The sequence below is a fragment of the Phyllostomus discolor genome, chromosome 1 (assembly GCF_004126475.2).
Source record: "Phyllostomus discolor isolate MPI-MPIP mPhyDis1 chromosome 1, mPhyDis1.pri.v3, whole genome shotgun sequence".
Lineage (NCBI taxonomy): Eukaryota > Metazoa > Chordata > Mammalia > Chiroptera > Phyllostomidae > Phyllostomus > Phyllostomus discolor.
The window spans coordinates 129331306-129348174 of NC_040903.2; the positions used below are offsets into that span (position 1 = coordinate 129331306).

The 16869-nt window shown below is 34.9% G+C and overlaps 1 protein-coding gene and 1 non-coding gene across 2 annotated transcripts in view; one reads left to right on the top strand and one right to left on the bottom strand.

Moving 5' to 3' along the window:
• SEC23A (Sec23 homolog A, COPII coat complex component) overlaps positions 1 to 16869 on the top strand; it is a 61645-nt gene that overhangs the window by 22999 nt on the left and 21777 nt on the right. The window contains exons 11-14 of the mRNA XM_028506024.2: positions 1376 to 1456; positions 2446 to 2535; positions 4005 to 4111; positions 13402 to 13555. Of these exons, the coding sequence (XP_028361825.1) occupies positions 1376 to 1456; positions 2446 to 2535; positions 4005 to 4111; positions 13402 to 13555 (432 nt within the window). The remainder of the gene's footprint in view (positions 1 to 1375; positions 1457 to 2445; positions 2536 to 4004; positions 4112 to 13401; positions 13556 to 16869) is intronic.
• On the bottom strand, positions 2938 to 3044 carry LOC114493560. The gene has a single exon (XR_003684196.1). It is a non-coding gene; the product is annotated as a U6 spliceosomal RNA (small nuclear RNA).

Sequence of the window (16869 nt, forward strand, 5' to 3'; positions counted from 1 at the left end):
GTGCCTGATCTTTTTTTAGTTTCTTTATGCTAGTATCTTCAGTTTCCTTATGCTGGTGCTAGGTTTTTTTAAACTGCAGTGATTGGTATCTAAGTTAAGAGAAACCTGTGCTATTCTACTTGTATAATCAATAATTATTTTATGGTTGGTAGTTTGTTGATAGTATTTTGTCATTCATTTCAAATTTGAATTTTAAAACCCCAAAGGCTTAGTGTTAGTTAAAGTGCATTACAAGCACATTGGTTTTGAATTTTCATTAAATATTTCTTATTAATCTTGTTATTTTATTGAATGCTTGCTAAATGTCCCCCATATTAAGCTAAAAAATTATAGAGATTGCAAGGGATATCTAAAGAACAAGTCCTTATAAAGAAACTTAGCTTTGATAGAAAGACAAAGTTAATGTGATAGAATGAAATAATGGTAGATTATGAAAGTGCTGTAAAGGTTTACGGACAAAAAAATGAATGTATCTGGGACACAATTTATCCTAAAAAAGAAATGATTTTATTATGATTACACTAGGTTTTGAAATATGGCAGAGTTTGAGTTAGTTGAGGAGAATGCATTTTAGTCAACCCCATGTGAAGAGAGGCACAGAGGTGAGAATGAGCACAGTGTGTTTGGGGAAACTGCCCAGTGAGAGTGAATGGTTTGTAAGGGAAGTAGTTTAATTCTGTGTGTTCGTTGTGTGTTGGGTAGAATTCATCTGAGAATTGCATTCAGCCTTTGTCAGGAAAAAGAATCTCAAATAAGAAAATTGAATTAGTCTTTCTAACTTTTTTTTAGATATGAAAGTGATAGCTTAAGTTTTGATGTCAGTGGAGACTGGAAAATAACCAGTCTTGAGTTTTCTGTGGTAGTGAAAACAGAAGAAGGTGTCAAAGGTTTTGGGTTAGGACATAGGAATTTTGGGTATGGTAAGATATTGAGTTGAGGGTGAGTTACCAAATGGAGACCTCCTCTGGGCATCTGGAAGTAGAGGATTGAAGTTAAGTCAAAGCTGGATTTTAAATTTGGGGGTTAACACAGAAGTGCTCACTGATTGATTATTTAAAAAATATTTTTATTTTAGAGAGAGAGGAAGGAAGGGAGGGGGAGAAAGAACAAGAATGAGATAGAAAGATGCATTCATTGGTTGATTCTTGTATGTGTCCTGACTGGGGATCGAACCTGCAACCTTGGCATAGCAGGGCGATGCTCTAACCAATGAACTGCCCTGCCAGAGCCACTGATTGATTATTTTAATGTTAGTATTTTTTATTGACTTTTTAGTTTTAAATGTGGAAGAATATCTATATTGTTAGGTACTTATGGTTTAATGTGTGAGCTTATCTTTGAGCACATCAAAGTGTACTATGTTCTTATTTTGCAGACCTCAAGGGAAATAAAGATTTCAGGAGCTATTGGACCCTGTGTGTCTCTCAATTCTAAAGGACCCTGTGTGTCAGAAAATGTAAGTCACCTTTATTCTAAAAAAAATATATAGTTTAGTTCTCATGACAACCTACAGAGACATGACAGTTTCAGCCTACAGCATTCCTTTTAAAATTATTGTGTGGACTAAGTTTTTCAGTAGAATGTGGCTCAGCCTCCACTGGTATACCTATGTTTGTGGGTACTCTTTCTGAATACCCCTTTCCCCATCCACCCCTAAATTAAAACTTTGGCACTGTCACTAGTTTTCTATTTTTTATGTCTGAGTTACTCCTTGCCCCAGTGTACCTAAACAACAACAACAACAACAAAACAAACTATGATTTGTAAATTTAGAGACTTCTGAAAATCAAAATTAATTCTGAAATTATTTTGTTGGTAGAATTTACAACAAAGTATCCAAATTAGATTTGTTTTAATTCCTTTCTTATTATTCCATCTTGTTGAGGTATAATACACTTAAAATGGTAGAATTATGTTCTGTTGCTATAGAGCAGATGATGGGACCAATAACATAAAGTAGTTAATCATCTTAAAGTAACTGGGTTAAGAATTACTTTTAAGCAGCTCGCATGGTAGTTTATTTCTTAGAAATTTCTTCAGTATGAGACTGCTTATATTACGTAGTTGTGATCCAGAGAACCTGTGTTCATATGTGTATATATTGTGTGTTAAGTCAATATCTCTTTACACATATCAAATAGTTGGATAGAATAATGTAATTTCATTAGATGGTATATCCTTTAATGTCTACAATACAGAGAACTTGCTTCAATATTTGTGTAGTTTACTTAGCAAAAATTTGAATCATTTTATAATTTTATTGTGTAAAAGTTGCTTATTTTCATGATATATTTTATGATTTTTAAAATTTTAAGTTTTAATATTCAATGAATTTGTGAGAAAACCTCTTCGTGGAAGTTTTATTCCCTCCTTTACACCTTGGTATATGTTATAGTACTAAATTACATCGTCTAACTTTCAAACATATATGTTTCATTTTTACAGGAGATAGGAACAGGTGGCACTTGTCAATGGAAGATATGTGGACTTAGTCCCACTACAACCATAGCTATATATTTTGAGGTTGTCAATCAGGTATGACTTTTTATATTTGAACATTGAAATGTGTGTTTGAACAAGTACTTAATTTAGGCCATGAATATTTTGTATTTTTTTCTTGCAATAGTAAATATGACCCAAAGATTAGTCTGTTTTGGAGCTTTTGTTTGCTATTTTCTATTTTTTAAAGCTAAAAACTTCTTGGTGAGAGGACATACTGTAATAGGAAGGGATGTCAGAGAAACCTACACATGCCCAACCTTGGGCAACCCAACTTAGTCTGTTTTTTTTTTTAGTATAAAATGGAAGCATACGTAAAATCTTCAATTTTGTTCCAGCTATGCATTTTTGTAATTTGGTATCTAGCTCCTTATTGTCACAAGGTATGTATAGGTAGTGATATAAATATCCGACAAGAGAGTTTTTTTCTTTTATGTAAAAAATATGGAACACTTCACAAATTTGTGTGTCATCCTTGCAGATGGGCCATGCTTATCTTCTTTGTATTGTTCCAGTTTTAGTATATGTGCTGCTGAAGTGAGCACAAGAAAGTTTAATATGTCAAAATCCATAGAAAAAAATTGGAAGGTAAAGATGCCAGTATTTGGAAAGATTTTTTCCACTACAGAAGGAAATGATCGTATTAAAGATAATGTATAAATTACTGACTTATATACTAGTAGTTATTAAGCATAAAGTGAACTACAGACTGTTAATAATCAGCCTTCCTAAGACAGGTGTAGAAATTTTTTTTCTAACAGTTAAAATTAGTGAAAAAGGTAGTAGCTCTTACTGACCAAAACAAATAAAACCAAAGCAAGAATATTATCAAAAGGCATGAAGAAAGTTTTCCTGTTGACTACTTGCTATTTTTTTCTGAGGATCATTACTATAATCATTACTCTCTTCTCATTAATAGTTTTCTGTTGGTCATGTGTTCATCATGTGATTATGTTCATAAACGTTCTGTTTTCATTTCACATAGGAGAGTAGGACTTAGCTTCTCTTTCCAATTACTGTTAGGCAAAATTGCCTCACACCTTTCCTTATCTTTTAATTTCTTTACACTTCTTCCTTCATTTTATTTCACATCCTTCTGAGTTATGTACTACATGAAATTGATTTCCAACTAGGAAATCAATTTACCTTAATTGATTTTACCTTAATCATTTTACCCCCTTAATCATTTACCCCCTTTTCCACATCCATTTTTTTATCCTTAATCATTTACCCCCCTTTCCCACATCCATTATCCTTAATCATTTACCCCCTTTCCCACATCCATTTTTTTTAAATGTGGCATATTAAACTTAATCATTTACCCCCTTTCCCACATCCATTTTTTTTAAATGTGGCATATTACAGTTGTTCTATCTGCACTGTAAAAAATGTCATTCTAATTGATATTAGAATGCATTTTATTAGTGCTAGGATATGCAGTCAATGACTGTATGACAACACCATAATAGATTTTGCTTAGTTTTTACTCCTTTACTTCTACACAGCATAATGCTCCGATTCCTCAAGGAGGGCGTGGCGCAATTCAGTTTGTGACTCAGTATCAGCATTCAAGTGGGCAGAGACGCATCCGAGTGACCACCATTGCGAGGAAGTAAGTTGTATTTGTTAGAGATTTAACTTATGTATCAAAACTATTCTGGATTGTGCTCCCAAACTGGGTTCTTATTTTGAATGACTAGAAAATGCACATTTGTGACTAATAGTATTTTATTTCTTTCTAGCCCAGTTTAGTTGCTAAAGTATTCATTGTTAAGAACTGTAAAACAATTTAAAAATCTATTCCTAAGACATTGTACAAAATATTCTTCTATTTACCTTATGCCCCTGAAAGGAAAAAAGCTAACATTATCCCGTAATAGGCCATAATAATATAGATGATGCATTATATACTTATATAATAACAGCACAATAATTAATTGCATTACTTTTCAATTAATAAAGTTCTTAGCTCCTTTTTTCATTATATATTTTTTCAAGTGTTAAATCATTTAATTCATTTATAAAACCTTTATTTAGTATCTGCTTATGGATTGAGTACTTTGGGAGAGGGTGTGGAATGAAAAAGACTTGAATGTACTTGGTCTGCTATATGATGATGTGGGACAGATCAGTCTTCAAAATATCTGTGGTGAAGGGCCAGTTCCCTCCCACCCTGACTCAGTCCTTTGGAGACTAATACTTTTATTAAACATGATACAACATGTTAATAGAAAAATCAAAAAGCAATTCAAAATACAAGTCTCTGTTTTTTTTTATTAAATTCATCAGACATACAATTATTTTGTTAAATCACTCAAAAGTTTATAATTACTCTCAGTTTTGTTTCTTATTTCATTGTGAACTGGCACTGGGTTTAAATACCACACTTCAGTTAGAACTGGTCAAGACCACAAAAGGGAAAGTCTCTTAATATTATAGGGTAGTGTTTCTGTGTATCATAGTTGTGTCCTACCTTTGTTGAGATGGTTAGTTTCCTAAAGAGAATAAGCACAGACTGAGATAATTCAAAGTTGTCAGTTATTTGGAAAATAATAAAAAAATCATTTGTTTATTTGAAACAAATTAAAAATAGAGGGAGAAAAATTTTGAAAATATTTAAAAATATTACTGCCTGCATTCCCTTGGGATCACTTCTTATAGCTTTGAATTTTGTAAAAGTTGTCCCCCTTTACAAGAAGTCTATAAGTATTGCAGACTGGCATAAACTCAAGTACTTTAGAACTGGGGTCAGTTGAAGTATACAGAAAGGCTGCCAGTGAAATAGTAAACAAAAACTGTTGGTGGGTCTACCCAGATCAGTTTGATGGATTGGATTTATAGAAAATGTTAATTTAATAGATTACTGCTATTTTATACATAATACTAAATCACTTAGAATAAAATTTTCACTTATTGTAATTGGTCTTAGTTGGTGTATTAATAGGAGAAAAAAGAATAATGGTGATTTTATTTATTTTTTATTTTTGTTTTTAAAAAATAAGAAAAGATTTTATTTATTTTCAGAGAAAGGTGAAGGGAAGGAGTAAGAGAGGCAGAGAAACATCAATGGGTTGCCTCTTGCATGTCCCCAACTTGGGACCTGGCCCATAACCCACGTAATATGCTCTGATTGACCTTTTGGTTCCCAGGCTGGTTCTCAATCCACTGAGCCACACCAGCTGAGGTTACATAATGATTTTAATTATGTAATTTTTATCAGTAGTAATTGAATGAAAGACCAATGAGGCTAAATAATGTTTCTAAACAAGGAATGGATTAACAATGAGATCAAGGAAGAAATGAAAAGATATCTTGAAACAAATGAAAATGACAGCACAGTAAACCCCAAATCTGTGGGACATAGCAAAAGCAGTCCTCAGAGGAAAATTTATAGCATTATAGGCCTATCTCAAGAAATAAGAAAAAGCTTAAAATACACAATCTAACTTTACACTTAAAGGAACTTGAAAAAGAAAAACAAAACCCAGAGTGAGCAGAAGAGAGGAAATAATAAAGATCAGAGCAGAAAAAAATGAGATAGAATCTAAAAAAGCAATACAAAAGATCAATGAAACCAAGAACGGGTTCTCTGAAAAGATAAACAAGATTGACAAACCTTTAAGCAGATTTAGTGAAAAAAACAAACAAATAAACAAACAAAAAAAAACCAAGAGAGGACCGAAAAAAATAAAATCAGAAATAAAAGAAAAATGACAACTGACACCAAAGATAAACAAAGGAGTGTAAGTAGATATTACAAACAACTATATGTACAAACTGGACAATCTAGATGAAATAGATAAATTGCTAGGAACATACACTCTTCCAAAACTGAATCAGGAAGAATCAGAGAATCTGATAAGACAGATAACAACTCATGGAATTGAAGCAGTAATCCAAAAAATATAGGCAAACAAAAGCCCTGGACCAGATGGCTTCACAGATGAATTTTACCAAACATTTTTTTAAGCCCATATTTCTTTCTTTTTTTTTAACAGAAAATTTTTTTTAAGATTTTATTTATTTATTTTTAGAGAAGGAAGGGAGAGAGACAGAGAGAGAGAGAAACATCAATGTGCGGTTGCTGGGGGTCATGGCCTGCAACCCAGGCAGGTACCCTGACTGGGAATTGAACCTACGACACTTTGGTTCGCAGCCTGTGCTCAATCCACTGAGGTATGCCACCCAGAGCCTGAATTTTACCAAACATTTAAAGAAGAACTATAAAGGGGTTAAATGGTAATGAAAAAAATTACAGTACAGATTAAATTAAAAGATAAAACAGCCTAGAGATGTGAAAAAATATAAAGAACTAACTTCTGTCCTCAAACTATTCCAAATATTCAAGAAGAGGGAAGACTCCAAACTCTTTTTACAAGGCTAGTATTGTCCTGATTTCAAAGCCAGGTAAAGACACAAAGAAAGAAAATTACAGGCCATATCTCTGATGAACATATATGCTAAAATATCAAAAAAATATTGCCAATCCAGATCCAGCAATATGTTAAAAGATCATATACCACGACCAAGTGGGATTCATCTCATGGGTGCAAGGATGGTACAATATTCACAAATCAATAAACATAATATACCACGTAAAAAGTGAAGGCCAAAAATCACAAGATCATATCAATTGATGCTGAAAAAACATTTGATAAAATCTAGCACCCAGTTATGATAAAAACAACAGCAAAGTAGGAATAGAGGGAGCATACCTCAACATAATAAAGGCCACATACGGGAAACCTATAGCCAACATCACACTCAACAGGCAAAAACTAAAAGCTTTCTCTTTAAGATCAGAAACAAGACAAGGGTGCCTGCATTCACTTCTCTTATTCAACATAATACTGGAAGTTCTACCCACAGTGATCAGAAAAGAAAACGAAATAAAAGGCATCTAAATGGGAAAGGAGGAAGTAAACTCATTATTGCAGACAACATGATAGTGTGCATTGAAAACCCTATAGCAGGGGTGTCAAACTTTTTGCAGTTGCCTTCAAAGGGCCAAATGTAGTTTTAGGACTGTATAAATGTAACTACACCTTAACTAGGGGCAAGGAACTTGGCGCTGCTGCTGGGTAGAAACAAGGTGCTGGGCCAGATAAAACAAGGTGGAGGGCTGTATTTGGTCTGTGGGTGTTCTGTCCACCTGTGTCCTGTAGTCTCCACCAAAAAATTACTTGACCTAATAAGTGAATTTGACAAAACAGCGGGATACAAAGTCGATATTCAGAAATCAAAGGCATTTTTCTATACCAACAATAAAATATCAGAAACAGAAATCAGGAAAAAAAATCCCATTACTATAGCAACAAGAAAAATAAAGTACCTAGGAATAAATTTAACCAAGGATGTAAAAGATCTATACTCAGAAAACTAGAGAACACTGAAGAAAGAAATTGAGGAAGATACAAATAAATGGAAGCCTATACCTTGTTCATGCATTGGAAGAGTTAACATCATTAAAATGTCTATGTTACCCAAAGCAATCTACAGATTCAGTGCAATTCCTATTAAAACAGCAATGGCATATTTCACAGAACTAGAACAAATATTTGAAAAATTTATATGGAACCAAAAAATACCCCAAATAGCCTCAGCAATCTTGAGAAAGAAGAACAAAGTAGGAGGGCTTGACAATACCTGATATCAAACTATGCTACAAGACTATATGATCAAAACATCTGGTACTGGCATAAGAGCAGACATAGATCAATGGAACAGAGTAGGGAGCCCAGAAATAAACCCATATCTCTGTGGTCAATATTTGACAAAGTGGGCATAAACATACTATGGAGTAAAAATAGCCTCTTCAATAAATGGCATTGGGATAACTGGACTGGTACATGCAAAACAACAACAAAACGACTCCCAGCTTACACCATACACCAGAATAAACTTAAAATGGATAAAAGACTTAAATATATGTTGTAATGCCATAAAAGTCCTAGAGGAAAACATAGGCAGTAAGATTTCAGATATTTCACATAGTATTATTTTTTCTGATATACCTCATAGGGCAAGGGAAATAAAGGGAAAAAAATAAACAAATGGGACTACATAAAATTAAAAACCTTCTGTGTGGCTAAAGAAACCATCATCAAAATGAAAAGGGAACTAACTATATGGTAGAACATATTTGCCAATGACGTATCAGGTAAGGGTTTGATTTTCAAAATATATAAAGAGCACATATAACTCAACACCAGGAAGACAAACAATCCAATTAAACAATGGGCAAAGGACCTGAATAGACACTTTTCCAAGGAGCACATACAGGTGGCCCGTAAACATGTAAAAAGATGCTCAACATCACTAGCTATCAGAGAGATGCAAATCTACAGTGAGATATCACCACACACCTGTCAGAATGGCCATCATTAATAAATCAACAAACAACAAGTGCTGGCTGAAATGTGGAGAAAAGGAGACCCTAGTGCATTATTGGTGGGAATGTAGACTGGTACAGCCGCTGTGGGAAAGAGTATGGAATTTCAAAAAAATAAAAAACAACAACAACAAAAAATTCCCCCAAAACCTAAAAGGAACTGCCTTTTGACCCAGCAATTCTACTGCTGAGAATATTTGCTAGAATTCTGGATCACCAAGTCAAAAGAACTTATGTGCCCCTGTGTTCATGGCAGTGCTATTTACAATAGCCAAGTGCTAGAAACAGCTTAAGTGCCCATCAGTAAATGAAGGGATCAAAAAACTCTCTTACTTTTACACACGGAAATTCTATGCAGCAGAAAAAAAGAAGGAACTCCTACCTTTTGCAACACAATGTATGGAACTGGAGGCCATTATGCTAAATGAAATAAGCCAGTCTGTGAAAGAGAAATATGAAATGCAACTATAAGAGGAATCTAATGAACAAAATAAACTAATCAGCAAAACAACCAGAGGCATGGAAATGTGGAATGGACTGACAGTGGACAGACGGGAGGTGGGAGGGGCACTATGGTGAAAGAAGGGGAAGGGACTAGTCAAAGAACATGTATCAATGACACATGGAGATGGACAGAGGTATGGTGATTGACTGTGGGAGTGGAGGCTGGGCTGGGTGGAAGAGGGCAAAGGGGGAAAACTGGGACAACTGAACAGAATTACAATGAAAAATGAAAAAAAAAAGAAATTCAAGTAGTAATCAGAAAACTCTCATAAAATAAAAGCTTTGTACTGGATGGCTTCATAGGTGAATTTTACCTAACATGCAAAGAAGAACTAACATCTATCCTTCTCAGACTATTTCAAAAAAGTCAAGAGGAGAGAAGACTCCCAAGCTTATCTTAGCTGGCCAGCATTTTCCTAATCCTGAAAACAAAAACACCAAAGGAAAGGAAAATATCCTTGATGGACATAGATGCTAAAATTCTCCAGAAAATAGTAGCAAATTAGATCCAGCAATATATTAAAAAGGTCATACGCTATGATCAAGTGGAATTTACTCCAGTGTTGCCAGTTTGGTAGAATATCCAAATATTAATAAATGTAGAACACTACATAAATGAAATGAAGGATAAAAACTGCACAATTATATCAATAGATACGGAAAGAGCATTTGACAAAATCTGGCACGCATTTATGTCAAAAACTCTCAGCAAAGTGCGAAGATAGGGAACATATTTCAATGTAATAAAGGCCATAGGTAACAAATCCACCATCAACATCCTACTTAACAGGCAGAAACTTCAAGTGTTTCTCTTAGGATCAAGAATGAAACAGGAATGTCCACTTTCACCTTCTTACTCAGCATAGTACTGGAAGTCCTAGCTACAGCAGTCAGACAAGAGAAGAAATCAAAGTCATCCACATTGGAAAGGAAGAGGTAAAACTTATTATTTGCAGATCACATAATACTGTGATGTCGACACTGGCCCGCAGTGTCCGTGTCATTATGGATGAAATGAGACATTCACACAGACTACTGAGTCTCGTGGAGGAAAAGGGACAGCATGGCTTTACTCTCAAGGGGAGCAAAAGCCTTCGCCCTTGCCATGACAGGCCTTTATTGGGTTTCTTGGTACATTACATGATGGTCCTCATTCACTATGCACAGGTTCGCTTTAGGTGGTTACCTTTTATAGAAAACAAAGGAGCCAATGCTGCTAATCACATCACAGAAGAGGGGTATTTGCAAATGAAAAGGCAAAAGTAGTTGGACCAGTTATACTCATCCTTGGAAGGTTTAGCATGGATTTTAGGAAGTTACTTTGCAGTAAATGTCCTCAATTCAGGGTGAGGGGGTTTTTTAGCAAGAGCAAGACTCAAACTGGCCTAGGCACATTGCAGGCCTGATTCCCCACGGGAGAACCTATCCGTAGGTGTGGGTTCTGTGCATCTCCAAGTGGTAGCTGGGCCCACGCCATGCAGAATGGTCTCCTACAATACTGTATCCCTAAAGATTCCACCAAAAAACTATCAGAACTGATAAATGAATATAGTAAAGTAGCAGGAAATAAAATAAACATCCAGAAATCAGTTGAATTTTTATATGCCAACAATGAACTATCAAAAAGGGAAACTTTAAAAACAACTTCATTCACAATTGCTTGAAAAAGAATAAAATACCTAGGAGTAAATTTAATTAAGAATGTAAAAGACCTGTTTTTGGAAGATTGTAAGACACCGAAGAAAGAAATTGAAGAAGATACTGTATGTGGAAGCATCTTCATGGATATGGAGAATTAACATCATTAAAATCTTCATACTACCTAAAGCAATCCACAGAGTCAGTGCATTTCCTATCAAGATACCAGCGGTGTATTTCACAGAACTAGAACAAATATTCCAAAAATTTATATGGAACCAAAAATTCCTCAAAATGCCACAGCAACCTTGAGTAAGAACAAAGTTGCAAAAATCATACAACCTGATACCAAACTATACTACATGGCCATTGTAATCAAAAGAGCATGATACTGGTATAAAAACAAACAAATATGCAATGGAACAGAATAGAAGCTCAGAAGTAAACCCACCCTTTTATGGTCTATTTGACAAAGCAGGCAAGAACATACAATGGAGTAAAGATAGTCTATTCAATAAATGGTGTTTGTAAAGTTGGATAGATGCATGCAGAAAAATGAAATTAGATGACTTCCTTAAACCATACATAAGAATAAACTCAAAATGGATAAAAGATTTAAATGTAAGTTGTGAAAACAAAAATCCTAGAGGAAAAGATAAACAGTAAAATCTCAGATATTTCTTGCAGAATATTTTTCCTGATATATCCCCTCAGGCAAGGAAAACATAAGAGGAAATAAGCAAATGGGACTATGTCAAACTAAAAAGTCCTCACATAGCAAAGGAAACCATCAACAAAATGAAAAGACAACCCACTATATGGGAGAACATATTTGCCAATGATACATCTGATAAGGGGTTAATATCCAAAATTTATAAAGATCTTATAAAAACACCAAAAACAGAAACAATCAAATTTAAAAAATGGAAAAAGAACCTGAATAGACACTTCTCCAAAGAGGACCTACAGATGGTCAGTAGACATATGAAAATATGCTGAACATCATTAATCATTGGAGCAGTGCAAATTAAAACCACAATGAGATACTGCCTCATGCCTGTCTGAATGGCTATCATTAATAAATCATTTAAAAACTAGTGTTGGTGAGGAAGTGGGGAAAAGGGAACCCTAATGCATTGTTGGTGGGAATGAAGACTGGTGCAGTTGCTGTGGAAAGCAGTATGGATTTACTTTACTCAAAAAATTAAAAATGCAACACCTTATGGCCCAGCAGTCCCACTTTTGGAAATATATCCAGAGAAGCCCAAAACACTAATTCAAAAGAATATATGCACCCTTATGTTCATAGTACCATTATTTACAATAGCCAAGATATGGATGCAGCTGAAGGGGCCACCAATAGATGAGTGGATACAAAAGCAGTGATACGTCTACATGATGGAATATTACTCAGCCATAGAAAAGAAGGAAATCTTTCTTTTCATGACAGCATGGATGGACCTGGGGAGTATTATGCTAAGTGAAATAAGCCAGTCAGAAAAAGATATGTACCATATGATTTCACTTATGTGTAGAATCTAAAGAACAAAAGAAACATTTATAGACACAGAGAACAAGAATGACAGCTTTCTGAGGTGATGGAGATCTGGGGCCAGGTAAAAAAATGAATGTATTAAGCAAACAAGACAAAACAAAACAAAAAACCAAAAACAACGCTCATGGACACAGACAAGAGTATTGTGATTACCTGAGGAAAATGGGGTGAATAGGGTAAAGGGAAGGATAAATGGTGATGGAAGGAGACTTGATTTGGGGTTGTGAGCACACAGTATAATATACAAATGCCGTATTACAGAGTTATACACCTGAACTCTAAATAATTTTATTAAGTACTGTTACCCCCCAAAATAAAAAGAGACCAATGAGAAAAAATTTTTGATAATTTATTCATCTTCCAGTTTAGTGAAGGAGAGTTACTTAGATTGGGAATAAACCTTTATTTTTGTATTTCTGTATTTCTGCTTTTACAGAATTAAAGAAAGAAAAATTTAAAGTCTGAGATAGAGGCTTGTATATCTGTGTCCATAGATGCACACACACAAATCCTCCTTTTATTTTTACTTGTAAAAATCTTAATATTTTAAGGAATGTGTTTGGAGAGCTACCTTTACAATTACTTTAGAAGATTTCATTAGGGTTGGACGCATTTTTCTGAAAAACAGTGAATGTTGCACTGACACTGCTGTTAGTAATTTTTTTAAAATACCAAATTTTCTAGGTAATAATGTAATTTTGAAATATTGGAGTAATTATCTGTACCTTTTTAATTTAAATATGTGTGAAAGCCAACTATGATATCATGAATATAATAATTTGGCAGCATTTCTTTGCTTTCTTCTTGTTTTTAGCTGGGCAGATGCTCAGACTCAAATCCAAAACATTGCCGCATCTTTTGACCAGGAGGCAGCTGCCATTCTTATGGCCAGGCTGGCTATATACAGAGCAGAAACAGAGGAAGGGCCAGATGTGCTTAGGTGGTTGGACAGACAGCTCATTCGACTGGTAAGAAATGAACCTTGTGCTTTTCTAAACCTGTATGCCTTTATTTGTAGTAAATATTTGTTGCTGATAATCTCTTTGAAAGTTTTAACAATGTAACTGAAAGACTATGTGAGGGACTCCTGTTCAAGTTGCTGAAAAAGGCATAATATTGAGTAGCAGAATCTATGTATCTCTTCCATTAACTAAAGTGCCTTTTATCCTGAAAATGAAAGTGACACTTATCCTGAAAATGAAAGTGACAATTATGTAACATCTTACTTTTCAATTGGCTGGTATCATATTAGTTTCTAACATAATACTAAATTACTGTAACTGTTTTTACTGGGTTGTTTTTTTGCATATTTTTCATTGTTTTAGTTTTCTATTTTCATTTTAATGGAAATTTTTAAGAAAAACTACTTGGGATATAAAAAGTATACATATTTAATTAATTATAGAAACATATAGACAAGTCTTGATTACCTGGATCTAGATTACTAAAGTTTGTGTTAGTGAAATTATGGGTAAAGACTGGTTTTTAACATGTCAGGAACCTATTACTTACATTATGACCTAGAGTGTAATTAAGTTTGTTTCCTAATGCTCCATTTTTACTCAATAACTTTTTCTTTTTGATTTAATCTTTATTGTATTTTTTCCCATTACCATTTAGTCTCCTAATACCTTCCTCCTTCCAGTAATCGACACACTGTTGTATATGTCCATGAATCCTTTTTTCCTTTTTGCTCAAACCCTCCACCCCCTGATCTCACCCCTCCCAACCCCCAGCTGTCATGTGCTCTCCATCTATGAGTCTGTCCCCATTTTCCTGGTTAGGTTAGTTCAGTTTGTTCATTAGATTACACATATGAGTGAAATGATATGGTCCTTGTCTTTCCCTGACTGGCCTATTTCTTTTGTTGAGCCATTGGCTCAAACACCCTGTTGAGAACTCTGCTAAGCTATTGAATTTCTGTTTGTAAGGAGGCATTTATGCTCTTTGTCTAGATTTTCATTCAGTTTTAAAAACATTCTTGAATGAACTAATCTTAGTTTAAGAAACTTAGCCATTTTTGTAGCATTATTCAGAACTTTTTGTTTCATTTCATCTCTAAGAGTGTTTTTACACTAGCAACTCTCTGTGAAGAAAGCAGTGTTAGGACAACATCAGTATGTCTTCTCTTTTAACAAGAGATGTAAACCTCTGGTAGGGTCACCCATTGATTATACACCATTAGTACAAATACCAACACAATTCCTCCAAGATAGATATTTTGTTCCCAGATAGGAAGATGACATGACATGGGTGAAATCTATTGATTCATCAACTTGAATAGAGAGGCTGTTACTTTTCAACTAATTACACAAACCTCTCAGCATCATGCGATGTGTTATCAATGCATTTGCTTATATTATAATGTTTTAAGATAGAACCTTTTCAGTTTCTCAGATTGCATCTTGTCCCAGCATTTTACTTAACAGTAATTTCACCTCTTGGCCTTATTGGCATTATTAGGTTCTCACCAACTGTATGACTTTTCCTTTTCTGGGTAATAAGTTGTGCTCTGAAATAGCTTGCTTCCTGAGCCTTTTCATTTCATTGTTTTGAGGTTCTAAAAGCTGTTTGAAGGAATCAGTACTTTTATTTGTCAAGTGGCTGTGATTCATAGTAAAGTGCTTTTTTCCCTTTTGCTGGAGCTGTTACGGCCTTTGTAGATGATCACATATGACACAAAATTGAATAGTACAACTTGGGTTATCTGTCCATGTAAAAAGCACTGATAAGCAGCTTTTATCATAAAAATGGACTTTTTCTATGTCCCTTCTTCCATGATTTAGTGAAATGACTCAGTGGTTATAATTCTTTAGAATTCTCTTAGGATCATGTCTGGAGTCTTTCCCTTCTATCTCACACTTCAGTTTCAAAAATTGCTGTATTGTTTGTTATGCTTATAAAACACAAATGCATATACTAATAAAATATAAAACAGAATGGCTTTTAAATAACTAAATGAGTCAGTTGCAAAAAAATACAAAATTTAAAAACCCAACAGTATAATTCACTTCTAATTTACACATTCTGTAATTGACAGCATTTACCACAGCAGCAAGGCTGCTGGGGCTAGAGGACAGCTGAGTCATAGCGTGATGAAAATTTTACCCTGATCTTCTGTTGCAACAGTATAGCTTGTCTGTTCTCAGTTGGCATCCGTGTGTAAGAGGAAGTTGGTGGAGGGAGTTGGTTGGAGGGAGAGGCTGATGCCGTCAGACTACTCTTCTGCTTCCTTTGCAAAACAGCTGTCACCAATTATCTGTTTCCCTTGTGTCAAATACTGAGAATGGAGTTATCCAAATGAACACTGTCCTACTGCGTGCTGCCACATGGGACTGAAAGATTTCTAAAGAAATTGCTAACAGGATAACTTGGAAACTGTCCATGACTGTGGCAGGTATCCTACGTTATGCAACACTTAAAAAATATTTTTTAAAAAATTAGTCTCTTATAGAATCCCTAGTGACTAAGAACCTCTCACATATGGGAAGAGTGGTGAGAATATGATGATATTTACATTTTTTCTTTCTTAAGTTATATTTTATTGATTATTATTACAGTTGTCTCAGTTTTCCCCTCTTTGTCCCCCTCCTCTCAGCAACCCTCACTCCCTCATGCAGTCCCCACACCTTTGTTCATGTCCATGGGTCACACATGTAAGTTCTTTGGCTACTCCATTTCCTATATTGTACATTACATTCCCATGACTATTCTGTAATGACCAATTTGTGCTTCATTCCTTCACCTTTTCACCTGTTCACCCAAGTCCCCCTCCCATCTGTAATTATCAAACCGTTTACCATATTATGATTCTGTTTCTGTTTTGCATGTTTGCTTAGTTTGTTTTTTAGATTCTATTGTTGATATGTACTTATTGCCATTTTGTTGTTCATAGTTTTGATCATCTTTTTCTTAAATAAGTCCCTTTAACATTTCATATAATAATGGTTTGGGCCCTGGCTGGTATAGCTCAGTGGATTGAGCTCAGGCTGTGAACCTAAGGGTCGCCAGTTTGATTCCTAGTCAGGACACATGCCTGTGTTGCAGGCCAGGTCCCCAGTGGGGGGCCACGTGAGAGGCAACCACACATTGATGTTTCTCACCCTTTTTTTCTCCCTTCCACTCTCTCTACATGAATAAATAAAATCTTTTAAAAAAAATAATGGGCCAGGGTACATTCCTGGGTTGCAGGCCATAACCCCCAGCAACCGCACATTGATGTTTCTCTCTCTCTCTCTCTTTCTCTCTCTCTCTCTCTCTCTACCCCCCTCCCTCCCTTCCC